This window comes from Cibotium barometz, chromosome 58 (genome assembly GCF_041138505.1).
Source record: "Cibotium barometz isolate CiBa-2024 chromosome 58, ASM4113850v1, whole genome shotgun sequence".
In the NCBI taxonomy this organism is placed as follows: Eukaryota; Viridiplantae; Streptophyta; class Polypodiopsida; order Cyatheales; family Cibotiaceae; genus Cibotium; species Cibotium barometz.
In genome coordinates, this window is record NC_141103.1 from 9,480,364 (window position 1) to 9,507,915 (window position 27,552).

The following is a 27,552-nucleotide window of genomic DNA, read 5'->3' on the forward strand; positions in this document are numbered from 1 at the left end:
TGTAGACCACCTGGAGACTCAGACACTAATACAATATCATCAGCATAGAGCATAATATGTACTGAGGTACCTGCTAAATCGACTCCATCTCCGCCTCCTCGTGTAATGAAGTCAGCCACCTCATCAATGTATAACCCAAATAGCGTGGGGGAAAGTGGGCATCCTTGCTTCACACCAATGGTGCTAGCAATAGTCTCGGACATACCTCCTGGACATCTGACTCGCCCAAAAACCTGCTCATATAATGCATAGATGCCCCATGTCATATCTGCCGGTATGCCAAGAGACTGCAGGCGCTGAAAGAGCCTCTCTCGTGGTACTGTGTCAAATGCCTTGCGGGAATCCACAAAGCAGCAATAGAGCTTTCTCTTCCTCACTCTGGCCTGATCAATCATACATCTCAAAGTGAATACATGGTCAGTGGTAGAGAAAGCTCTCCTGAAGCCTGCCTGCCCTGATGAGCGTAAACCTGCTCGCTCAGCATATAAGCTAAGCTCTTGCTCCAGCACTGCACCATAGAGTTTTGCCAGCACGTGGCCAACCATAACCGTCCTGTAGTTGCTCGGATCGAGCATATCCCCTGTTTTGTGAATCGGCACAATGGTGTGCATCGTCCACTCCGCAGGCAAACCCTCTGCTAGTGCCCTGTTAAACAGGTGTGCAAGAAAAGGAGCTAAAGAATCTACTGCATATATGAGATGCTCACCCTGCAGGCCCGTATGGTCGGCGGCCCGTCCATGCTGTAGGCGGCGGATAGCTTCCTGTACCATCGAGTGGGTAAAGAAGCTAGCTGTGGTAGGTCGAGGCTCCCTGTGGCTGAGGTATAGGTGGCTGTTGTGGGGCATGGTATAGACCCTCTGCATATGTGTGCCATGTTTGTGGGTCTGCAATAGGTGTCGGGGTACGGGGCTCTATGAAGTGCCGCCATGAGACAGGGCTATCTCTACTCATGAAGAAATGAAAGATCTCTAGCTCCTGTATCTCTGCGAAGGCCCGCCTTTTGCGGCGAGTAAGTCTCCTCATCTCTCTCCTCGACTCCTGCTCTGTGATGGCTCCCAAGGCTCTCTGTGTGCAGAGCCGTGAGTATAGGGCTCTGCACTCGTCATCATACCATCTGTTCTGGGGCATAGTCCCAGGTCTCGCAGGCTCTCCTGAGTGTACACGATGTGGGAAGCTCTGTAATGCAGCCGTGTGTAAGAGTGATGCCAGCTGGGCTGTAATGGTATCCATAGGTGCCAGGGGATCCATGAGTAGGAGCCCATCCTCTACTCTGCCAGTGTATATGTCTGCCATGTCATGTGTGAAGTAGATGGTAGTGTGTGGCATCGGTATGTGGGGGGCTGGTGATGCTGGTGATCCGGCTAGTGAAAATGCCAAGTATGTATGATCTGCCCCAATAGGACGAGGTGGAATGGAGAATGAGGTGACAAGCTGTGATGCCTCCAAAGACCCCATAATGTAGTCTACCACCGTGCCTCCAGTTCGTGTATAATCCCCATGTGGGAAGCATGTCAGCCCTCCTGATCCCGGCCACTGTAGCATCCCGTTATAAATAACGAGACGATGCCTGGCTCCCAACTCTAGTAAGTGGTCCCCATAATGTCCTCTGTCTGGTCCAGTGTCCTCTGATGCCCGACTAGCCCCTATCTCCTCTCGATCCACAGGGTGGAGGATCTCCATGTCATCATAGTCATACACCTCACACTGTCTGCTCTGTGTGTGGGCATTGAAGTCGCCCGTAAGAAATACTTCCCCTAGTGTAGAATAATGCATAATCTCCTCTGACAGACAAGTGTATGGCGAGGCTCCTGTCTCCTCCTCCTGTGGCATGTCCTCTGTAATGACATAGGAGGATCCTGATGGAGAAAAGTAACATAGAGCTATGTATATAACCCTGTCCTGTGAGAGCTGTAAGCTGATCCACATGTATCTGGCCTCTGGATCCTGTGCTACCACTCTCAGTCTCCCCTGTAGCTCCCGTCTGAATAGGACTGCTACTCCCCCCGACCCTCTCAAGGTACCCTGGCGTGTGGTCCTCCTGTATGCTGACTCCCACTGGAATCCCTCTACTCGAGGTAGCCCTCTCTCTGGGCTCTGATGTGTCTCTGTCAGAAGTATGATGTCTCTCCCCACCATAACATGCTCCAGTCGTCCAGGCTGCACCCATAGTGAACCATTACAGTTCCATACTGCCATGTGTATCTCTGTCAGTGGCCTGGTCTGTGTCCCATAGGCCCCAAACCGCTAATCCATGGGCCGGCCATCAATGATGACCCGACCATCTCGATAGAAGGCCTTCTTGCCTTCTCTCCTCGCGTGTAAGACTCGTGGCATGCAAGTTCTCCTATGCTCAAGCTGCATCCTCGTGAGAGCCAAAAGTGTGGTATCCACAAAATGCAAGTCAACCCTTGCATGTGTGCCATATCCATATAATATAGAAGTACAAAATATTATATGTAGAGTGTCCTTTCACACTTGATATCCAAGGGGAAAAACCACATGGGAAAAAGTGCCCTTGGTTAAGCCCTGTTCACACATAGCACTACCATAAGTGAGCATATGCCTACATGTGTGTGTGTGAACTACCTCTTAGAGGAGTCACAAATAATATCTAGATATTTGTGTGTACTATGACAGATGCAATGATGTCACACAAGCATCCTTTCTACTTATAAAAAGGTACTTGTACTTCATGAAAATCAATCAAGCAAGAGTCTCTTTCAGTCGTATGCAATCTCTTGAGATTTGGTCTTTTTCTCTCTCTAGCTCTCTCTCTTCTTCTATTTGTTTGATGCCATAGCCATGGAGCTATTCACCTCCGAGCCTTCAAAGCCATAGCCCCCTACAAAAATGGCATCAAAGAACCCCCTAGATCCACATCTGACAATGGGGGGTCGTGATGCTCTGGGTCGGGGACGTCTAGCCCGCAAAATAGATCAAGCTCTATCACAAAGGATCCTTGTTACGCATCCAGTACTGATCCTTGATATTAGTGCCTAATCTAGCAAGGTTAGGGAGGCGTGAGATTAGGAAAAGAAGGCACATACGGGTGGCTAAGGTTCGTTATTAATAAATCCACGTGAACTAGCTATTTCTAACGGGATGGTTATTTATGGTAGCAAATATCACTTTCCTAGGAGAATCTTACACATGGTATCAGAGCGATCCTAAACACAAAGGCAAAGAAGCAAGGTTTGCATGTCTCACGCATGGTTGCAAGTATGTCGAGAATCCCATGTATTTTTCTTGTGGTATTGGCTAGGGTTTTGATCTCGACCGAGAAGGTATGGTGCTTTTTCAATTTTCTATCACGCAAGATCGAAACATGTGGTCCGGAAGTTAGGCGAGAGAGAGATGGGTGCGTAAGAGAGGGTGTATGTAGATAGATGTGGTGTCCATGGTCGTTTTTGCATGTAGAAACCCTAAGCACATCCAAACCATAGAATTGACTCACGTAGGTGTGCGTAGTCTCATGGTATGGGTCATGGACATTTTTACATGTAGAAACCCTACGCACAACCAAACCCTAGAACCAACTCAGGTAGGTGTGTGTAGTCACCATGGTATTGGCCATGCATGGACTGCAAGTAGAACAGTGCATTTGTGTTCCAGGCTATAGCAGGGATTGCACGTTGAAAAGCACACACAAGCGGAGTTGTAGTCTCGAACGACACAAATGTGGGATATCTCAAGATCATAAGCTCAAGGTCAGAAAGAATCATAGAAAAACACTAGAGCATGCCATTCAGTTTACTAGAATATACAGAGAGACATTGGGTACGCTAGAATTAGAAGAATGTCTCTCAAAGACCTCACACCACAAGTACGTCCGAGAGGGCTTCCCAATAGAAGCGCAAGTTCAAGATTGGGAAAGTTTCACTAAACCAGACCTAGACTCAGACTTTAGGTGAAGCCAATTCAAAGAAGGCCTAGACGAACCAACAGAACCTCCAAAACATTCAAAAATCTGGAGGGCCAGAGTTTCACTCACTTTCAGATGTTGAGTTGTCTGTGGGCAAGGAACAAGCTCAAGGTAGCTCATGTGACTGAGGTGAAAGGTCTTAGGTAACCCTAACATTACTTCCGTAAATACTACATTTTTAGATCATAGTGCTTGCATGGAATGTAACTTGAACATGGCAATTTTTTATCCCAACAATCTAATCCGGATGTGTACTTTGTGAATCTAGCGGCGGGACATGGACAGATCTAAGGCCCGCGAGTGTCTAGGTTACCGATATTTATCTAGGATTATACAAAGATATTTTTTAATATAAATCTCGATAGGGATGATGTTATTCCAGGAAGAAATGGTTTTACAGCCATGAAACCTATGTATGCTAGAAGCGTCGTACTTTGTCCTTTTTGATGGACGATGCTCCAATTTTTTCTTAGGGTGATTTTGTGCCCCCAACCTCTATGCTTGTAAACTCAGCAAAACTTCTCAGTATGAAGTGTTTCACTATGTTCTTGATCCCCTCTCATCTTATGTTGATTGTAATTTAAACGAAGTTAAATTAAATGTTTGGAAGGCACAAGATTTAGGAAGTATCAAGGCAGATTTCACCGATGTTTTATTTGTCGATTGTCTTGTGGTCTTCTGCCCAATAGTTCGGTAGATAGGATTTAATTCCAAGGTTTCAGCCTGTGAGTATTGTACCTTACAGGCTGAGCCAATTGGACGAGGAGGAGAATGCATGACAGTGGTCAGAATATCCACGATGGGATGGATTCATTGAATAATGTTACGATAAAGAATAGTTATCCCTTTCATAGGACAGATGATTTGATAGATAGGTTGCAAAGTGATACCTACCCTTCGAACATTGACCTCTGTACTCGTTATCACCAGATACGAATAGTTGATAAGGAAGATGTCTTCAGGGAGGCCTCGCGGTGCTTCCGCATATGGTCGGAGCCACCCTGAAGCTTCCCCCATTGTCCACGGAGGGTATCAATGATATCAAGCCAGATGCTCCAGATGGACTCTGCTGGTGGGGTTAGGGTGCCCTCGATGGCCTCACTACAACGAGCTCTCCAAATGTACAACACAGTAATACTATTGTGAATGTCCCATCTCTGAAACCAGAAGTAAAATGATCAATGGAAGGAGATGGAATTGGTATTGCAGAAATACAGATATGAAAGGCCTGCAAGGCAAGTGCCCCACCATCCTCCTGATATGCCATGGCGGCCTCGCCCCCTCAATGGCCCAAGCAACTGTGCCCCAAGTAACTATGTGGGAGAGGACCCGGTCCATGGTCAGAATGTGGAGAATCCATTGCCAAACTTGCTAAGCCTTCGAGCAATCCCAAAGGCAATGACGCTGGGACTCTTAGAGATGGCCACACCTCAAACAGACACCTGGCCTATCTCCAATGGCCAGCCAAGTACCAACCGCTAGGCTCTGATGTGCCAGCTGCACAGAAAGAGAGTAATCTTTCGCAGCCGAAAACTATCCCACAGCCTCTTCCAGAAATCTGAGAGAAACTAAGGAGGAAGGCCCTGAGACTGCCAGTGCCTTGCTACGGGAGTACCCTCGATCGTCGCAGGCATCTTGAGTCTTGCAGCCCAGTCGTGCAATGTAAGCATAGAAAGGGGTGTCAAGAGCCTTACCACTGTCTTAGGGATCATGCCATATCCACTCCCCCGCATCCCACTGGAGTCGCGCGAGAGGGCAACCCTCCCAAATCCATAACCACTAGAATCTTTCTCTGGCCACCTTGGCCGGTGGAGGGTCTACTCATGGAGACCAATCACCCTCACCCTCTGCAAGGTGCATCCACTAAAATCCTTCAAAGGGGGGCTCCACTCTCTCAAGTCTATCATGTGGTCCGATAGAGAAGGTGAGTAAGGCGGAGCTCTCATCAACACCATGGACGGCCAAAGGTATGTGAACACTCCCAACCATTGTGTGTGTGTGTGTGTGTTCCCAGTGAGGCTCCTCTCCTCGGCCTCTGAGGGCAGCTATTTGAAAATAAGCCAATCTCCGAGTGGCCAAGCAAGACCCATTCTCAAAGATCCCCATGAGACATGCCGGCGAGACCCCAACATGACCACGGAGCAAACGGACCAGGGAGTTCCAAATCAAAGGCTGATGGAGACGCTCCTAAGATGCAACTAGAGTGGACAGCCGAAGGGCCAGCTTGAGGTGATCCCAAGCCAACAAGAGGCTGGCTACAAATCTATCCTCAAATGTGAGGCCAAAGCCACACACCCGCATCTCTGTGAAAATCCATCGCCTTGTCTGAGGCCAGGGACCTCCCAACACTACGGTGCGGGCGGAGATCCTAACTAGGAGGAAGTCCTTCCAACGCTCACCACCCAGAAGAAGTCCACGAACTATCAACTTTCCCAAAAGGGCATGGCTCTGAATACAGGGGTCGATGATGCCCACCCCCCCCCCTCTCCAAGTCCAGACTGAGTGATCACTCTCCAGAGCACCTTGGCCTTGGCAGGCCACCCATCACTACCAGCCCAAAGATAGTTGTCACTGAACTTGACCAATGCAACCCCGGGAAAAGGCCCAACAAGCGGTGATGTACCACATAGTGGTGGCGAGAAGAACCTAGTTCACCACTACAACCCGGCCAACTAAGGAAAGCCTGGCTCAACTCCAATACAACAGCTTCTTCCGAATGCTCATAATAAGAGGGGCTAACTGTTGCTCCGAGGAAATATTTATACCAGCCTGGCATCCAAGATAATGAACTGGAGTGCCACTCGGGATCCACTTAAAGCCTCCACTGGTCTACAAGTTGGGGCATGCGATGTGCCAACCCACAATCCACACGACTTGTGCCAATTGATTTGTGCACCGGATGCACGGCAAAAGACCTCTATCGCATCAGCGAATCTCTAGGGATTCCCCTCATCTCCGGATAAGTATGCTGTTGTGTGTCATCGGCAAACTTGAGTCAAGCAGCTCCTCTTGTGCACAGATGGGAAGACACAACCCCTGAAGCCCTATCTCTTGAGCGGAGAGAAAATTGCTCATCGGCAACAAACAAGAAGAGATAAGGCGCCAATGGACAGTCCTACCAGACCAAGCGAGAAAGCAAAAATTTGTCACCTCTAGCCCCCTCAATGAGCACCTGGCTATGGCCCAAAAACACCTCGAACCCACTCCTCAGAAAATCCCATGCGGCACAGCGTCCCCTCCAAAAAGCCCCAGTCCACCTTATCATAGGCTTTCTCAAAATCCAGAAGGAGAACTATAAGATCCTGCTACCTCAGCCTAGCCGAAGTAGTCGCCTCCCAAAAGGTGAAGATCTTGTCCACAATGCTCTAATCCTGGACGAGACCTGTATGTGTGGCATGAATCAAATCGGGGAGGAAAGGTTGTAGTCTCCAACTATTGGCTTTGGCTAAGATTTTGTAGGCGATCCCTAGGAGCGTGATGGGTCTCCACTACCAAATATCCAATCTACCACCACCCTTCTTGGGAATCAAATGAATAAGTCCTTCTGACAACCTCTCCAGCATGGAGCTCGTGGTCATAATCTCATTGAAGGCAACAATTGAATGAGCTATGGAAGCTCCGCTGTAGAGTTAGGGTTTCATGTGGGAGACACATACACAGAGAAGAAGGGAGAGAGAGAGAGAGACATATGTGGGGATAAGTCAACTCATCAAGTATGAGTGTGTGACTCCCCTATCACACATGTATATTTGCTCAAGTACACATAGTGCACTTAGTACATTAAAAGTACTAAGTGTACTATGTACTATAAAACTTATGGACTAGTACACACTATAAGGGTGGGCATAATGCCTTTACCCCAACAACCTCCCACTTAAAGGCGAAGTGAACTTAAGTAAAGGAAAAGAAAAAACAGCATGTACATGATAATATACAAGGCCATATCAAGGCTGAAACTGGCCTCATTCAATGCCCATCAAGTGTCTGCAATGAGCAAACCGCTCTGGAGGCAAACTCTTTGTCAACAGATCAGCCGGGTTGTCATCCGTATGAATCTTAACAAGCTGAATTTGCTTGTTCTCTATCACCTCTCTGATGAAGTGATACTTCACATCCACATGCTTCGTCTTTGCATGAAAGACAGGGTTCTTTGCCAACTAGATGGCACTCTAACTGTCACAATGCAACAATGGAATATCCCCTGTATAACCCAAATCAACCACTAAATGAGATAGCATAATGCCTCCTTGCAAGCCTCTGCTGCAATATACTCGGCCTCTGTAGTAGATAAGGCAGTGCACTTCTGCATCCTGGATATCCATGACACAGCACCTCCTATGAATGTAAACACATAACCGGTAGTAGACTTCCGGTTATCTGGATGACCGGCATAATCCGAATCCGTGTAACCATGTACTAATGCATCCTGTTTGCCAAAGCATATGCACATATCCGGTGTGCCCTTCAGGTATCTCATGACACCTTTCACTGCTTCCCAATGCTTCTTGCCAGGTTTGGCCATGTATCTAGAAACCACTCCCACTGCAAATGCAATGTCCGGCCTAGTAGCAACCATGGCATACATGAGACTGCCACAAGCTGAAGCATACGGAATCTTGGCCATATCAGCCCTGTCACTATCCGACTGTGGGCTGTCCATAGCACTGAGTTTCACATATGGAGGCAAAGGAGTACTAGTCTTCTTCCCCCCGTCCATATTGAACCTCTGCAAAACTTTGCCAATGTATTCCTTCTGAGACAAATACAACACATGCTGATTTCTGTCCCGAAGTATCCGCATACCCAAAATGTGATTTGCATCACCCAAATCCGTCATATCAAAGGTCTGATGCAGCCTCTTCTTCAAGGCATCCATCTCTTTACGAGATTTCCCCGCAATCAACATATCATCAACATACAAGATGAGGATCAATAGACTGCCATCCAAAGCTTTCTTGGTGTATAAGCAGTGATCTATGTCACTGCTCCTGAAATCCTGGGATTTCATGAATGTATCAAATTTATGATACCATTCCCTTGGTGCCTGTTTGAGCCCATAAAGACTCTTTTTCAGCTTGCGTACAAGCTTCTCCTTTCCATTCACTGCATAACCCTCTGGCTGTTGCATATATATCTCCTCATGGAGATCACCGTGAAGAAAAGCAGTCTTTACATCCATCTGAATCAAATCCAGATCATCATGAGCAACCAAAGCTAATACAGCTCTAAGTGTGGTCATTTTGACCACTGGAGAGAAGATCTCATCAAAGTCCACACCATATTCCTACTTGAAGCCCTTAGCCACTAACCTGGCTTTGTATCTTGGCTTTGCATCTGGTGCAACTTTGAGCCTGTAAACCCACTTGCATGGCAAAACCTTCTTGCCTGTAGGCAAATGCACCAACTTCCATGTTCCATTTTTGTGCAGAGAATCCATCTCTGACTTCATAGCACGCTCCCAAAGAGCCTTGTCTGCCCTCTATAAAGCCTCCTTATAACATGAGGGCTCCCCACTGTCAGTTAGCATCAAGTAGTCAACCCCTGGAACAAACCTGTCAGGGGCTCTGGAGGGTCTTGTGGACCTCCGTACCCAATGACCATCATTTGCAGGTTGCTGTCCAGCCTGCATATCACCTATTGGTAGCTCCTGTTCCATGCCATAAGGTTGAAAAAACATGCCCGGTATCTCCTCTAACTGTGGGATATCCATAGGGATATCTTCTGCCATCTCTGGCTGTCCATTTGGACCATTTTCAGCACCATTTAAGGGCTGGTTTTGATGCTGTAATGGCTGATTTACAGCCCTTGGTTGTTGTCCATGATGTCCATCATCATCAAAGATGACTCTGCCAGGCTCCTGTTGCCTTGCAGGCTCCTTATACATGCATGTTTCATCAAAAATGACATCATTGCTGCGTATAATCTTTCTATTCACTGGATCCCAAAGTCTGTACCCCATTTCACCTCTGTCACCATATCCTAGGAATATGCATTTGTGAGACTTAGGATCAAGTTTGGTGCGCATTTCCCTGCGTATATGCACGTACGCAACGCAACCAAACACTCTCAAGTGCTTGTAGGACGGAGGCTTCCCTGTCCATACTTCCTCTGGCACTTTCCCACCAAGCCTCGTGGTGACCTGTTTATAAGATGAACGGCTGTCATAACAGCTTCAGCCCAAAAACCATGAGGTAACGCAGCATGTGACAACATAGAATGGACCTTCTCCTGAATGGTCCTGTTCATCCTCTCTGCTGTCCCGTTTTGTGGAGGATCATAAGGAGTAGAGAGCTCCCTCTTGATGCCTTTAGCATCACAAAAGTCTTGAAACTGTTTGGACATATACTCTCCACCATTGTCGGAACGCAAAGCCTTCAGTGTTTTGCCAGTTTGATTCTCAACATGAGCAACAAACTTCTCAAACACTGAGAATGTATCACTCTTCAAACGAAGAGGATAAACCCACACCTTGCGTGTGGCATCATCAATAAAAGACACAAAATATTTTGCCCCTCCCAAAGAAAGCTGAGGCATCTCACATACATCTGTATGCACAAGCTCTAACTGAGCATCTTTCTGTCCAAGAGCTTTCTTGTGGGGGCACTGGAGTTGCCTGCCATATATACAATGCTCACAAAACTGAAAACTTGAAAACTTTAGAGAAGGCAAGTAACCAAAACGAGACAATTGCTCCATTCCTTTGACACTCATGTGTCCCAACCGGCTATGCCACATAGAGATTTCCAGCAGCTCGGTTGCATTTACATTAGCATGGTGACAAACACCAACATGGAGCATGAAGTAAAGAGTGTCCACCTTAGAGCCTCTGGCAACAACCAGTGAGCCCTTACTAATCTTCCACTTTCCACAACCAAATGTGGTAACAAAATCAGCATCATCAAGCTGTCCAGTAGAAAGCAGGTTCTTCTTGATCTCAGGCACATGCCTCACATCATGGAGCATAAGCTGTGAGCCATCTGAAAATACGAGCCTCACATCACCTCTGCCAAGAATCTTGCATGCATGGTTGTCACCCAAATTAACTACTCCTTCATTGCCAGCAGTATACCTGACAAACAAGTCTCTGCAACATGTGACATGAAAGGAGGCACCTAAATCAATGATCCATGAGTGCATACCATGACCATCTCCTGCAAGAAGTGAATGGGCATCAAGTGAAGACATGAATAGGACTTCATCCTCACTGTCACCTGCATATGACACATTGACTTCTTCAATCTTGACTCCACTTTTGCCCTTTGGCTTTGCATCTTTGGCTGCATCTTTGTCTTTGTCTTTGCCTTTGCCCTTTTCCTTTTGATCATTCTTCCATTTGTAGCATTGCTTTTTGAAGTGTCCCTTCTTGCCACAATAATGGCATTCCAAGTCCTTTTTGGAGCGGGACTTGCTCCTTCCCCGTTCTTGGCTTTTACCCCTTTGCTGGGATCTCCCACGTGCATTCATTGCATTGGACTTTCCAACAGAGTTGTTCTTCCTGTTCATCTCCTCTTGAAGGAGAGCACCCTCTACATTTCCATATGACAGCATAGCATTTGAATTGCTAGTGGCTATCCTGAATGTGTCCCAACTCTCTGGCAAAGTGCATAAGAGAAAGGTGGCTTTGAACTCATCGTCCATTGCCAACTTTTGATTGATGACCTGGCTGACAACACCATTAAACTCATTTAGATGGGCTGCCATAGACGCCCCTTCCTTCATTTGAAGACCTATGAGTTTCTTCAACCAATACACTTTGCTTGAGGCACTTTGCTGGGCATACAAGTCCTACAATCTTTGCCACATTCCCCAAGCTGTCTTCTCTTCACGTATGCTGAAAAGTAAAGTGTCTGACACAGACAACATGATAGTGGATCTTGCTAGCTCATCCATATCTTCCCATTCTTCAGCAGTAAGAGAAGCAGGCATTACACCCCTTTCTTTGATGGGCTTGTGCTGCTTCTTCTGGAGCAACACATTATAGCACTGGGTTTGCCAAATGTCATAATTATGTGAGCCTTCAAGCTTCTTGATGTGAAGCAATGAAGAGCTCTCACCTGTGGTTGCCATAGCAATATGCAACCTTTGACACAGTCAATGCCTGACTCCCTGCAAGATGTGCAAACACTGCACCAAAAGGCACACAAAGTGCTCACGGTTGTTCTCCCAAAGTTTATCTCCTACTGCGGAAGCACAAATGCAACTCTACTCCCACTGTATGTGATAAAATCACCAAAATCTGGTTGCTGCAGATTTAGGACAGCACCTTAGATGTGCTCTGTTCCCCTTCCAAAGTACTGTACAAAAGTACTAAGTGCTCACCAATGATGTACCAAATCTGTACCGACAAGTATAGCAGCTGAAAATGAGCCTTTTCCTCACTCAAATCAATGTGCAGCCATGCCCAAACTTGTACAAAGTTGTACCAATCTGTACCAGCAAGTACAGTAGCAATAAATGCTCTCCTGGCTGTCCAAATGAGGCAAAATCAGACTTTGACAGTCCCCACCACTGCATACAACAGTCTTGGACAGAAATTGAGCAAAAGCCCCTTGACTGCAAGTGGATTTCTGAGGGTTCAAGGCATCAAAGTATTCCCTGCTTCTTTGCCAAGCTCAACAAGCATAAAATCTTGAAAAGCCCCTTGATTTAAGATCAATTTTTGATCATACATGGTACATTAACGCACATGAAGGCATCCAGAGTCTTCACAATGCTTCCCCCTGGCCACATATACATCCAATACATAGAAGCCCCTTGATTTACAGGCACATTGAGTGCTTGACAGGCATCAACACATTGCCCAAAGCATCGAATGCCAGTGCTTGCATGCAAATCAACCCAATTGGCACAAAAGCCCTTTGATTTGCACTCCAATTTCCTGCAATTTTGCCCCAATGTGAGATTGCTCACATCATACAGCATGTATGAATGCCCAATGGCACAATTACATCAAAAGCCCCAAATTTTGACATCCAATTTCCTGCAAATTGACGCGGAATGTGACTAATGTCACCTAATTGTTGCCAATTTTGCTCAAAATCTGAGCAATTTGGATTTGTACCTGCTCAATTGATGATTGTACCTGCTCAATTGATGATTGGACATGCAAAATCCCAAAAAATTGAAGCAAAATACCTCGTACAAATTTCTGAAATCAGCCGATTTCTGTTTTTGCAGAAAAGAGGGGGTCGTGTTGATGCTGCTGCAGTCTGAAAAACTGCTTGGCCTTTGAAAGTCGCAGGAGAATTAGGAAGCTAAGCTGTCTGCAGGCTGTCCTCCGTCCATGCCTCTGCTCTGCGTGCCTGTATTCGTGCAGGTGGTGCTGTCAATGGATGGACGGATCCAAGAAAGCCAAGTCACGCGTCCTGGGCGCTACCTTCACACACGTGCCTCTGACAGCGTCGTCTGTATGCCCTCCGCTTGATACTAACGCTCACGCCACTTGTCGCCTCCGTTCGAAGAGAAACCAAAGAAAAGGTGCGACTGACTGTGAAGTGTCGTGGCCGCCTGAGTATGGACACCCGCCTGCCTGCGTGTGCTGTACGGAAGATGGGGGGCCACTGTCCGCAACCAGTGCTCGCTCGTTTGCAAGCGTTGGCACTCGGTGGAGGCCCAGGGGCGCCAACGCCTCTCCCTTCTCGCTCACGCCGAGATCATCTCCTATCTGCCCTCAATCTTCACCCGCTTCGATCGCATCACCAAGCTTGCTCTCCGTGGGGACCGAAAGACCACCAGCATTAGCGACAAGGCTCTTTTCCTCGTTAGTCGCCATTGTGTCCACCTCTGCAAGCTGAAGATTAAGGACTGCAAGCAAATTACTGACGAAGGTCTCGACCTCTTTGCGAGAGTCTGTGGCTCTGATACCAGTTGAATGGGAGAATTAGGGTTTCATGTGAGAGACAAACACACAGAGAAGAAGGGAGAGAGAGAGAGAGAGAGAGAGAGAGAGAGAGAGAGAGAGAGACATATGTGGGGATAAGTCAACTCATCAAGTATGAGTGTGTGACTCCCCTATCACACATGTATATTTGCTCAAGTACACATAGTGCACTTAGTACATTAAAAGTACTAAGTGTACTATGTACTATGAAACTTATGGGCTAGTACACACTATAAGGGTGGGCATAATGCCTTTACCCCAACAACAATGAAGCCGCCTTTGATGAGACCCCAATGCTTAGAGACTAACTATCAAGCACCACAACTGTGTCTCCTTCAAGCTATCAAAGTATCATGGAATCTGGATTTGAACCCAGCTCCTATCAAACATATTCTAGCAATTGCCAGAACTATATGCTCAGTAGTATCATAGGCAAACTCGACCATAGGGATGTACCCGATAAAATGGTCACGTGGAGCCGTATGCACAAAGCATAACCTACAAAACCTGATTCCGCTCTCTCCATCTACCCATCAGGCTGAGGATGATGAGAAAAACACAAGTTCGTCGAATCTCCGGATGACCTGCTATAGGAGCGTCACGACGACTGGAGAGAGCAGAGACCCCCTTGGAGGATTTCAGGGGATGCACCTTGCAGAGGGTGAGAGTGATTGGTTTCCATGCACGTGAGTGGCACATCGACCCTCCACCGGCCAAGGTGGCAAGAGAGAGATTCTCACCTTTGTGGATTTGGGATGGCCAGCCTCTCATGCGTCTCCAGTGGGACCCGGGACAAAGAGGAGACGCCTGGTACCCCCATTTTCGCATACATTGCACGGTTGGGCTGTAGGATTCAGATGCCAAAGGTTGAGGGCACTCCAACAGTAGCAAAGCCTAGCACTTGGTTCGCAATCAAGGGTGGGCCAGTATTATGTCCGAGGTGTGGCCATCCCAAGTGTCCCAGCGTCATTGTCTTTGGGATTGCCTGAAGTCTCAGCAGGTTTGGCATTGTAATGTGGGGCACACTTGCTTGGGCCTCTAAGGCCGCGGTCATCATGTCATACGAGGAGGAGAGTGGGGGACTGCCCCTCAAGGTCCCTCACCTTGTATTTCTGCAGTGCTAGTTCGCGCACCACCTAGATTCTAACCAAAGATGGGAGATTTGTAGCCGTATTGCTATGTGGCACATCTGGAGAGCTCGACACAGCGAAGCCACGCGAGTCGCGACAATCATAAAGAATTCCTCTCCTATTCCCAGCACAATCCGGCACTTAGACTCTATCATCCCAAAACAACAACTCGTTCCAAATATGGTATTGACTACAACAAGTGGAATGATCCCTCCAATCTAGTCTAAATCAATGGAGCTCCCCGCTTGGTCCTACTCCCAATACCAAATGAAATGCCCATCGGCCCGACATAGCCCTCTCAAGGAATCATATCAATCAGCACAAATATAGGTGAAAGATTCACCCTCCCAATCCTAACAACCCCATCCAAACTACTCTTCCAATTTTCTTGTCAAGTCTTGTGTAAAGTCTGTCTACCGTAGGGTAACTATCCCCCGGAAGGATAGAACATATCAAGGTTAGAAAATACAGATACACCCAAAAACTCCATGCTACGAATCCTAGCATCCTTGTCATCATTTGGCCGCCCAAGTGGTCTTCCCCTATTTCGTGCTAAGGTACAAGAGGCCAGGGACTTGCATTGCCCGTATTGAGGCCAAGACTCGTCTCACCTACGGGAGGCCAAGCCTCATGTAGCCCTTAGTGTGGCCAAGACGTGGAACCCACTGTCAAGGATCCCAGTTTAGACTTCCCGCTAAGCCAGTTCCAGACTCAGGAATGCCTAGTATTTACAGGTTCTATGAATGGGAGATATATCAATTGCATAATGCAAGTCCACACATCTCTGCTGGCTTGAAACTGATTTCACGTGACTTGTTTTCGTGTGACTACCTGCTATGACGTATCTAGTTCACGGTCACGGAACACCCACCCATAAACCGTGCGAATGCCTTGTCTTCTGACTGAGTTTGTGGCATGTGAATAGGTGGTAAGTATCATTTCTAACCTTATTTATATTTGCAAAGATTTTATAACCTTAAGAGTTCACACTATGCATCGGAAGTTGCATTGGGGCTGTCCTAAATCAAGGACATGCCATAGCTTATGAAAGCCGTCGTTTGCATGATGCAGAGATTTCTTTGGGCATTTATGAGAAGGAGTTGTTGGCTGTAATTTATGCCTTGACTGTTTGGAGACACTACCTTCTTGGGGCTAATTTTATGGTCAAGAAGGATCATCAAAGATTAAGGTACTTCTTAACGCAAACAAAGCTTTTGCAGAAGCATACAAGGATAGAACATTTCGTGTCTGTGTTTCATTTTCAGATTATGCACACTCCAGGAAGAAGAATGTGGTAGCAAATGCATTGTCTAGAAAGCCATATGTGGCTGCAGTGTCAATTGCCCCACATGGGGACTTGTCTACTATGTGTGAATTGTCCCATACACATGCTTACTTTGGGCATATATGGACTGATTTAGAGGTTGGACATGCACATGCCACCTAGGATAATTGCCTGTGTGTTGTGTCAAACATGAGGCAAAAGGTCATTGATGAGTGCCATGCTCCTCTATATGCAGAACAAAGAGGTACAATGCCTACTACACGCGCATGATTGAGCGTTACTTCTTTTAGCCAGCACTGCGCAAAGATATAGAGCCATATGTACATGCATGTATCACTTGCCAGAAAGTCACGTTTGAGAGGCAAAGGCTCCTGGTTTGCTTCAGCCTTTGCCTATTCCCTAACAGCCATGGGAAGTATTGCAATGGATTTTATCATGGATTTGCCTCGTACTCAGCAAGGCAATGATGCTATTTGGACCATTGTTGACAGCTTTAGCAAGCAAGCACACTTCTTGCCGGTCAGGAAGACCATTAAACCTGAGCATATGGTCAAGATATTTGTGGCACAGGTGTTCAAACACCATGGTATGCCTAAATCCATTGTGGGGGATAGAGATCCCAAGACTACAAGCCTCTTTTGGAGAGCTTTGTTTGACAATATGGACACTAAGCTGAACTTCTTGTCGGCTTTTCACCCCCAAACGGATGGGCAAAGTGAGGCTGCAAATTCAGCTGTGTTGCATCTTCTCAAATGCTACGTTTCAAATCAAAAAATAGCTTGGGAAAAGTACCTACTACTAGTAGAGTTTGCATACAACAGCACAGTGCATGCCTCCATGGGAAAGGCCCCATTTGAAATTGTTTATGGCAAAGTTATATTGCCACCCATCCTACGCACTAAGGATGAGATCTTTGCAACTAATGAGTATGTCAAAGATCTTGATGTTGCCTTTGCACAAGTACGGACAACTATTGCTCGTTCACGAGATAAGCATAAGAGGGCTACCGACAAGCATAGACGAGAGGTGGACATCAAAGAGAATGATCGGGTATTGCTGAAATTTGAGAAAGCAAGACTCCATAAGAGGCCAAGAAAGGAGGAAGCATGCCCTAAGCTCTCTACCAGATATTACGTACCTTTTAAGGTGATCAAGCAGATCAATGAGCTTGCTTTCCGGCTTGCATTGCCTGATCATTGGAGGATTCACAATGCCTTTCATGTGAGTCTATTGCGCAAGTATGTGGGGCCATAGCCAGAAGAGCCTGTCTCACATAGAGCCAACAAAGGTTATGAGCTAGAGGAAGTTCTTCAACCTGAACAAATTGTGTTTCACAAGGAGAGAAAGGTTTATGTGGTTTGAGGTTTCTGAGAGACGTTCTTCCTTATCTGGCTGGACATCCTCTCCTCATAAATCCTAGCATACCGGATGGCATCCTCTACTGACTTGCTATGATTATTCTTTACCTAAAGCTTGTGTTTTTATGCCATCCCTCGGATTAAAAACCCACACAATGTTGTCGCATCCATGTGTGCCGCTCAGGACTACGACTCTTTGAATCTCTGTAAATACGTGTCTAAAGACATGTTCTTCATATCCAAGTCAGTAAACTTGGACACAATATCAAACTCATCCTCCACCTTGAGAAACTGATCTCGAAATCCACCCAAGTACTCGGCTTATTCTTGAGTTCTCTCCCCGTGTCAGGGCTTTCCCCTACTGGAGATAACTAACCATCTAAATCTTCCGCACTTCCAAGAATGGGTGGAACTCCAAAGTGTACATTCCGACAGTTGAGCCAAGAGTCCACCACAAAAAAAAGCCTGGAGTGTGAAAGAAGGAGCAATTGCTGCCGGTCCCGCAAGAGCTGCTCCACCAATCACAACCCGCTAAAGTACAACCACCTGATCCTGCAAAAGCTGGATCTCTTCCCGGAATTCTACCTGGAGTTGTGCCATCTGCTCCTCGAAATAATCTTTCTCAACCCCTTCTACCACCTCCTGCTGCACTTCTAGGTCTAATACTAACTGTGAGAGACTCCTCCCAAGGATCACCTAATACATAGGCACAAACAAGATTAGAGAAACCAAATAAAAGGGGTGCAAGCAAGCTCCCACCAAACCGTAGGTTTGCGTCCACAAACCTCCCCCGAGCCAGGGGCTAAGGTTCCACTACCACAAGTCCATGCCAGGCAACCCTGGTGTCCCCTACCACCAGTGCCTGCCCACAAGGGCCCTTGGCGAGACTACCCGTGATCCACCATGTCCATGGCAGGAGTAAGCCCTTTGGTCCATATCCAGACCACAATGAATCAATAATCACCCAAGACTCACTTATATAGTGCTTATTGCTAGCCTAAGGTTATGTACAACATCTCAATATGGCATCCAAGTGCAGGACGCACATGATAGTCACATTCAACCTTTGGAAGTGCAATGACTTAGAGCTGCCAAAACTTGTCCAGGCCAGATTGGACACTCCTATCTAGAAAATATACATAACAAGCTCACAAAGGTATCATGTTGAATTATAATTGCATATACATTATATAGATATATTATCCATGCATAATGTAGCGTCAAAGCACCATCCTAGGTCCTGAAACTCTAAAGAGATGAGGTTTCAAAAAAGCCAAAATTTTATGAAGAGAGTTTGAAAAATAGTAACCCCGAGATTTGAGAGCTAAGTGACAACATTTGAGGTGATATGAGTCGAATTTAGGTACACCACAACTACATAAAAACTAAGGTTTGCCAAGACTAGAAAAGGGACAACTCACCGTACATCAGAATTTGTGTATGTCACAGATTATCTTCCGGATCAATATATCAGACAGATTTGCAAAAGTTCTAACAGGCTGGGAAAATGGCCAAGGATGCCACCTAAAAAAGTTATTTTTTCAATAGGCCCACCAAAGTAATAATCCCCCAGAACTCCTGCAAAAGGATGTTTAGTTCCTAGCAAAAGAAAGAAAAAGCTTACCCGATCTGCAAACCAGCTTTCTTTTTTCCCAGTTTTGAACAAAGCTAATTGGAATTTTTCCTACAGAAGAGCCCACAAAAAAGAGTAAGAATGCATGCAATGATTAGATTGCTTCTACAACATGTTTCAACCTTCAAAACCATTGTCTGGCATTGTGATTATGGGTGAGAGTGGTGGTTGGAGAAGCCAGTGCTTATCAAGTTAATGCCATTCCCTTGTCATTTTGAACGTTCCGCTATCTTCTATCTACCTGGATGGTATGATGGGCCAATGAGGGTGTATGAGACAGTAGGTTGCATTCAAAAATACAGCTACCAGCACTATTGCATGCTACTATGGCTACATGCACTTGACTCTATCAAGCATAGGGAATGAAAACATAATTACACACAAATAACTCAGGGGTTGTGCATGAGTACATAAAATTGTGTTATTCCCACTCATGAGTTTCATATCAAAAGTAGGTCGTAGAACATAATTACACACAAATAACTCAGGGGTTGTGCATGAGTACATAAAATTGTGTTATTCCCACTCATGAGTATCTACTAAATTCTTTGATATCAAAAGTAGGTCGTAGACCAGTAGCATGTCAACTCCTGATCTTAGTTGTTTGTATTTGCTTTGTGTGTCACATGCATCAGCCTAAATCACACTAGACGACTAGTAAGGTTTAGGCCACTAGTCACATTACGGATAGGGATTTCGTAGAGATCTAAAAAGGGACAAAAGAGACTGTATGTGAATGCTGTTAAGGCAAAATGTAGATTAATGCGAGCGCTTCAACCTATCCACAAATGTCCAAACCTACCCGGAATTTGGCCCTCCTAGCTCTATTTCACATGATAGAAGCCTTGCCCGGACACCAGACAAGTGGAAGAAGGCATGGGGATAGGGGCCGTAAGGTTTGCTCAAGAAAAAGCAACAGTCTTGGTCGAAAAGAAGGAAAAGGCAAAAAGTAAAACTGGACCGCGAGCCAAGGGAACCGCTGGCAAGAGGAGGCAGAGCTGGACCAAAAAGCTAAAAGCTGCTTTTTCAAAAAACAGCTCCAAGGCCGAAAAGCAAGGCCCTGAAGTTAGAAAAGCAAAGTTAAAGCACTTTGACAACAGTGAGTAATATTTTATTATAAAGTGGAAAGCAAAGGGAAAAAGGCAAAAGCAAAAGCTTGGTTAAGCTTTTAGCAAAAAGCAGAGCCCTCTTCAAGTATAAAAACACTTGAACCTCTCTTGTAGCATCATGAAGGAGATCGTGGAGTGTGTGAAGACCATCTTCATCGTTATCATCACCATCATTAAGCCCTCTTTCTGTGCATCCTGCATCTATGCGCATTGCCTGCCTCAACCAGAACCTTCGCCTTCTCCTAATGGGTTTTCAAGGTTGATCGCTTGCAAGGAAAGCACACATGTGCTGATCGTTGATATCTAAGGCTCCTGGGCTGAAAAGCATCCTTCTTACATGCCGTTTTTGACTGAAGCACTGACCCACAGGACTGGAAAGAGCTGTAAACAGCCACCTACGGCAGCATGCATGCCTACATAGACTGGTCGCATGTTTGTACAAGTTTCCAGAAATCATCGTTGATTCTATGGGCTGCCCAGGTGCTGAAAACAGGGAAAACAGGGCTGGACAGCAGGTATATAAGAAAAGCAACGAGGTTTATCGCATGCTTTTATGGTGCTTTCCGTCCCAGAGCTTATATAGGGCTTGCCCGCTATTGGACAAGTGGATTCAGAGATGTTTTGGACAGTGTGGTCGTGGAAAGCAGGTTGCTTTTGTGGACCAAGGGTGTTTTCCATATCCACATGTTATTTCAGAGAGTTCTATCACGAAAAGCAGATTGCTTTCATGGCTCAAGGTTTCTTTTCAACCGTTCGAGCTATTTCAGAGAGTTCTATTGCAAAAAGTAGGACTGCTTTTCTGGTCCTAAGTTGCTTTTCAAAAATACAGGCTAATTCGGAGAGATCTGTTGTGGAAAGAAGGTTGATGTAACTTGGACTTGGACTTGGATTTGGATTTGGACTTGGATCTAGACTTGGACTTGGACTTGGGCTTGGGCTTGGGCTTGGGCTTGCACTTGCACTTGCACTTGCACTTGCACTTGGACTTGGACTTGGACTTTGGACTTGGGCTTGGGCTTGGATCTGGTGCTAGCCCAGTGAGAGATTCTTGTGGATCATCCCCGTGGTGTGCTCGGGATCAGAGATCTCGTGCCTCCACATCGACTCCTTGGATTTCTACACCGACATATTTGTTTGATTTTGTATTCATTGGATGTATTGGCCAACATGCCTGTGGACTGTTCCTGAATTTTCCTTGAAAGGGGGCGGGGCCTATTCCCCACTCAGTGTGGTGTACTGTGCAAAATTCCCAAATCCCTTCTCTCTCCCCCCCTCTCTATATATCTTTCTCTCTTGGAAACATGGTTGAGTATGTCATGGCATGCCTCGCTGGGCTTACACACACTCAGTTCAGTAGAAGTCATTCCACATATTCAAAGCTAGTCAAATCCTACGCTTTGTACTCATTTCAAAAATAGTAAAAAGTAAATACATAGCAAGGTGGAGACCCTTCAATGGCTTATTGAGATCCAATCATGTGTTTGGTGTCCGGTGCGATCTCTCTCCTCTCTTCTATTTAATGTTCGATTTAACACATCACAAAAAATAATTGTAAGTCTTAAACATATAATCTTTCTCCAGTGCATGTAGCATTGATATCAAATCTAAGGCTTTCTTGAGGCTGTGCATAGAAGGTGCTGGATTTTTTACCAATGAAAGGTTTGGGAAAAAAAATGTAGAGCGGAAGGTTTGTACACGATATGAATCGTCAAATGAGAAAGCTTTACAAAAGAAGTCTTCTCGGGGGTCAATATGTGGACACGAACTCCCGGATAGCGAGAGAGAGAGAGAGAGAGAGAGAGAGAGAGAGAGAGAGAGAGCCCTATGCCTGCTGCCCACCCCTCTTGCCCTCTGCACCTGCTGCCCAGCCTCGGCCTCCCTTGCGCCTTCTTCCCCTGCCCTACCAACATAACGCACGCGCCCCCCCCCCCCCCCCCCCCCGGGGCACACATGTCACGTGCATCCCGCACTTGGATGCCACATAGACATATCTCTACAGAAGGTGCAGGAACTGGGATGGTAAATTGGTCCCATGTGAGCCCAGTCCGGGACAAGTCAACCAAGGATCCATCCCAATCGTCCGAGGTCAGGTGTGCATTGTCCTGCACAGGAGTCCAAGGTCAGGTGTGCACTATCCTCCACATGAAACAGTGCCAGTCCGCGCTATGAGTCTCCCTCTGGAATGATGTCAGTGATTCTGTGTATCTGGTATGGTACTGGATGCCAAATCATTGTGTAGATAGTTAGGGTTTGCTTTTAGGAAAAGGGGCCAGGCCATAGGGCTACCCCGAGTCCTTGTGTGGGCATGGGGATAGGGTAAACCACCCCCATGAGGGCCAGGAAGGCCCTGGCTGTACGCACCAGCCATGGATAGACCATGGAGGGGCTGTAGGACAGCCCTAGGGGCAGGTTAGGGGAAGCATACAGGCTATACAGCCTGTTTATGGCTGTAAGGGCAAGTATGGGGCAGCCCATACAGGCTGCCCAGTCCCCAAACAGCCTAAAGACAGTGCCCAGCCCCTTTGTACTCAAGCGCCTAGGGCCAGCCAGCCAAATCAGAGATGCACAGCAGTTTATACCTTTTATTCAGAATTTAATGCTGATATTTCAGTCGTGGGGCAGAATTAAAGACAGCTGACAGGGATTATAGCTGGCCGACTGCTGTTAGTTGGTAGTATATACCTTTTATTCAGAATTTAATGCTGATATTTCAGTCGTGGGGCAGAATTAAAGACAGCTGACAGGGATTATAGCTGGCCGACTGCTGTTAGTTGGTAGTATAAATACCAAGGCCCATAAATCAGTGTGTTATCTCATAATTCACCAAGAGCTCAAGCAACCAAAGGGCCAGGACAGCCAGGGGCTTGATAGCACAAAGGGGTGAAGGACTGCAGGTCAAGGGCAGAGATTTCTCAGCCAAGAAAGGTCAAGTTTTTTTCTGTATTTTCTTTCAGATTTACATCATTCTAATAAAGCAAATACACCATTCGTGGTGGGGGCCCTACAGAGGGTATTCGGGACCCAATACTGTGTCCTCTCCTCTCTCCCTCTCTCTCTCTCTATTTTCTGCACATCTTCATTCAGTTTTGTGCGTTAATTCCGTCCCGAAAAGTGTGCTGATTTCTGAGCATTGAAGTTACCGATCTCCCCCGAAGCTTCCGCATGTTACAGTGGTATCAGAGCCTACTTCAAGTGCAAAGATTCAGCAAAGAAACCAAAATTTTTTCTCGCTCGTGTGGTTGGTTTTCAGATGCCGGTGGACTACCCCTTTCGGAGTGACTCCTGTCCCTCGAAGGACGGTTGGTTTTCAGCCTCCGGACGTCTCCCACACACATAGTGGACGGTCAGATTGTTCGTGCATTTTCCTGCTATGGCGAGCTTCGACGACAAGAGAGACCAAGAACCTTGGGACCAAAGTGCACCGGGCAGCCCAGCTACGGCACCAGGGTTGAGTGTTACAAATATGTTCCAGCAGATGATGCGAGCAATCGCAGACCAGACCTTCAAGTTGGAAGAGCAGAAGGCGCAGATTTTGGCTCTGGAAGAGCGTACCCGTTCTCCAGCGTCGTGTTTTCCATCTCCTCCTCCCTCTCCTTCCGTAGTATCCCAAATTCCAGATCCTTGACACAGGGACCCTCTTCCAGGGTCACGACCGCAACCGAGCTCTTTGCTTGAGTTGCAGATGCGTGCATTGGAGATCCGCCAACGTGAAGACGAAGCCATGCGACGCGTGGAACACGAGCATTACCTAGCAGCTTTGGACGCCACATTGACACCGGCGGCGCCCTCGAATCATTTTCCCGAGAAAATGAACTTCAGTAAGTATAATGGTAAACTCGACCCCACAACTCTTTATTCATGGTTGCATCAGTTTGAAGCTTACTTTGCCGCAGTTAGAAAGACAGATACTGATAGAGTGATCTTAGCCAAATGGTACTTTTGGAAGGTGAGGCCATTCCTTGGTGGACTCAATGGGCTCATGCCCACACCAGATTAGGTATGGCAGCTTATGTGTGGGACGAGTTTGTCCGCGACCTTAAGCAGCAGTTTCTACCGCCCACTATATTGAGCGACTCGAAAACGAGTTCAGGGGAGCGCGTCAAAATGCACAACCAGTCCTTCAGTTTGCCAATAGAATTTCAACTTTGTGTTTGCAATTAGGCTTATCTGATTCGGACAAGAAAGGGCAGTTTTTGTATGGCCTTGACACGCAAATCCAGTGGAAGGTGCGTATGTTTAGGCCAGCCACCTTTGAAGACGCACTCTGGCTTGCAAAGAGTGCAGAAATGAAGCATAATGGTGGCAAGCCCAAGACTTCCCAGCAAGCTACTCCCAAGGCTACCGCCTCGGAGAGAAAAGGCCAGAACCAGACAGGGTCTTCCCCAGGACAGAGCCCAGGAGCCTCTGGCTCCAAGAACTCGAACAATGCGTCTAAGCTTACTCCAAACCAGAAAGCGGAGGCAAGCAAGACAGGTGGCAAGTTGAGTGCTGAGGAGCTTTCTCAGTACAAGAAGGAGGGTAGATGTTTCTTGTCATACAAAACGACATACTTCTCGAGAGTGTCCTAAGAAGCCTCCAGAGCCCGCCGCCGCTGCCTCCACAGCTTCCATGGTGAGCTCAGCTCCCACACAGACCCCAGTGGTTGCCCCTAGTTCTTCAAATCCTGGTGCTTCAGTTGGAGCAATTATTTGAAAAGATGCAGGGGGGAAGAGAGCTTGAGCTCTTGCAAGCACACACACACACACACACAAAACCCTAATAGAGAACACACAAGGTGAGAGGCTGAAAATCTTCTTCTTCTTCACTCAACACTCAACACACCATATACAAGATAAGAGTACACATAATATGAAAGGTACTCAACCAATACATACAGGGGGGAAGAGAGCTTGAGCTCTTGCAAGCACGCACACACACAAAACCCTAATAGAGAACACACAAGGTGAGAGGCTGAAAATCTTCTTCTTCTTCACTCAACACTCAACACACCATATACAAGATAAGAGTACACATAATATGAAAGGTACTCAACCAATACATACACGGGTTCTCTATAGTGTGAACCCAACTAAAATGAGCTGGCGCTATAACTATGCCAGTCTCTAGAATGGCTGTCACACAGCCTGTCATCCCACTGGCCCCATATCACCCAAGATCTCACCAACCATGCCAGTGGTGTAAGTGTGGAGCCTATCCCCCAGGCGGGTCATCAGTGTCCACCGCCTCACTAAACGAGCTCGATATCTCAACACTCCCCCTCGAGCTGAACTCCATCTCATGCACACCAAGCGAAGCCCTGAATCTGCGGAGCTTCTCTGTACCCAATGCTTTGGTGAAGATGTCAGCTACCTGATCCTCTGTGCTGACATAAACAAGGTCAAGGTCTCCTGCCAAGACCTTCTCTCTGACGAAGTGGTAGTGGACCTCTATATGCTTCGTACGAGCATGAAAGACTGGATTCCTGGCCAACTGTATACTGCTAATGTTGTCACAGAAAATGACAACTTGTCTATCGACTGATAGACCCAAATCTGCAAGTAGCTTTCTCAACCAAGCTACCTCACATGCTGCCATAGCAGCTCCTCTGTACTCGGCCTCTGTACTGGATAGAGCAACCGTAGGCTGCTTCTTACTGCTCCAAGTCACAGCAGCACTCCCCAAAGAAAACATGAATCCACTAGTAGATCTCCTATCTGAGATACTACCAGCCCAATCAGCATCTGTGTACCCATGTACACATATCTCTGTGCCAATCTCATAGAATAGTCCACAATGTAAAGTAGACCTCACATACCTCAGTATGCGTCTCACTGCATCCAAATGCGGTTTCCGTGGAACCTGCATAAACTGACTCACCAACCCAACAGCATAGCTCAAATCTGGTCTGGTGATCGTCATGTAGATCAAACTTCCTACTATGCGCCTATACATAGTAGGATCCTCCAAGATCTCTCCTGAATCTGCACTCAACTTGCCATTCTGATCCAATGACACTGAGATAGGCTTACAGCCTGTCATACCATACTTGGACAACATGTCCAAGCCATACTGTCTCTACAGTAATCCAATACCATGTGGTGACCTAATCACCTCAATGCCCAAGAAATATCTGAGCTCCCCCAGATCCTTCATCTCGAACTTTTGTCTAAGCAAGATCTTTACATCAAAGATCTCTGCATCATGGTCCCCCGTAATGATCAAGTCATCTACATAGATGACAACAAGCACAACCCCTCTATCACCATGTCTCACATACAGCGAGAAATCTGCATTGGCTACATGAAAGCCAATAGTGACAAGATATTCAGAAATCTTGTCAGACCATGCTCTTGGTGCTTGCTTTAAGCCATACAAGGCTTTCTTCAACCTGCAAACATGCTCGGGGTGACTCACATCCTCATAACCAGGTGGCTGCAACATATACACCTCTTCTTGCAAATCCCCATGCAAGAATGCATTCTTTACATCCATCTGATGTAAAGACCATTGCTTTGACGCAGCCACTGCTATCACAACTCTCACTGTTGCCATCTTGGCAACTGGGCTGAAAGTTTCCTCATAATCAATGCCATATGTCTGCGCATATCCTTTGGCTACCAATCTACCCTTGTACCTGTTTATGCTTCCATCACTGTTATGTTTTACTTTGTACACCCACTTGCATCCAATGGCTTTCTTGCCTTCAGGCAATTGCACTAAATCCCAAGTCTCATTTCCATATAGTGCATCCATCTCATCATCCATAGCTTTCTCCCAACACACATTTCCAACAACCTCATCAATGCATGTGGGCTCAACAACCTGCACAACCTTTGCCATATATGCATAGTGATGTGCCACATAACCATCATAGGTAAATCTCTGCACATGATTTTTCACTCTCCCAGATCTTCGCAGCTTTTCATTCATGGCTTCCATAGCCTTCTTTACACCAGGTGTTCTCATAGCTGGGATCCCAAGCTCCTCATCAAGGCTCATATCTGAACCACTAGACTCTCCATCAACATGAGAATGCCCTACAGAAATGTCAGGCATACCAAGGGACTCAACCACTTTCTCTTTCCCTTTACGTGATATACTAATCACATTTGCAGGACTGGTATTATGACACAGCCTGCCACTCCATGGTCTATCAACAGACCCACTAGATGAGGACTATCCTGGTCCACTCAAAGACTGTGATTGCTGACCTGCATTCTGTGCAACCACACTTCCACTCACATCAACCCCAACAG

General features: G+C 46.5%; 1 protein-coding gene across 1 annotated transcript in view; it reads right to left on the reverse strand.

The window, feature by feature from the left end:
- Window positions 1-27,552, reverse strand: part of LOC147605875 (calcineurin B-like protein 3) — an 82,890-nt gene that overhangs the window by 37,112 nt on the left and 18,226 nt on the right. Inside the window, exon 4 of the mRNA XM_086792479.1 lies at window positions 19,200-19,259. Within this exon, the coding sequence (XP_086648605.1) occupies window positions 19,200-19,259 (60 nt within the window). The remainder of the gene's footprint in view (window positions 1-19,199; window positions 19,260-27,552) is intronic.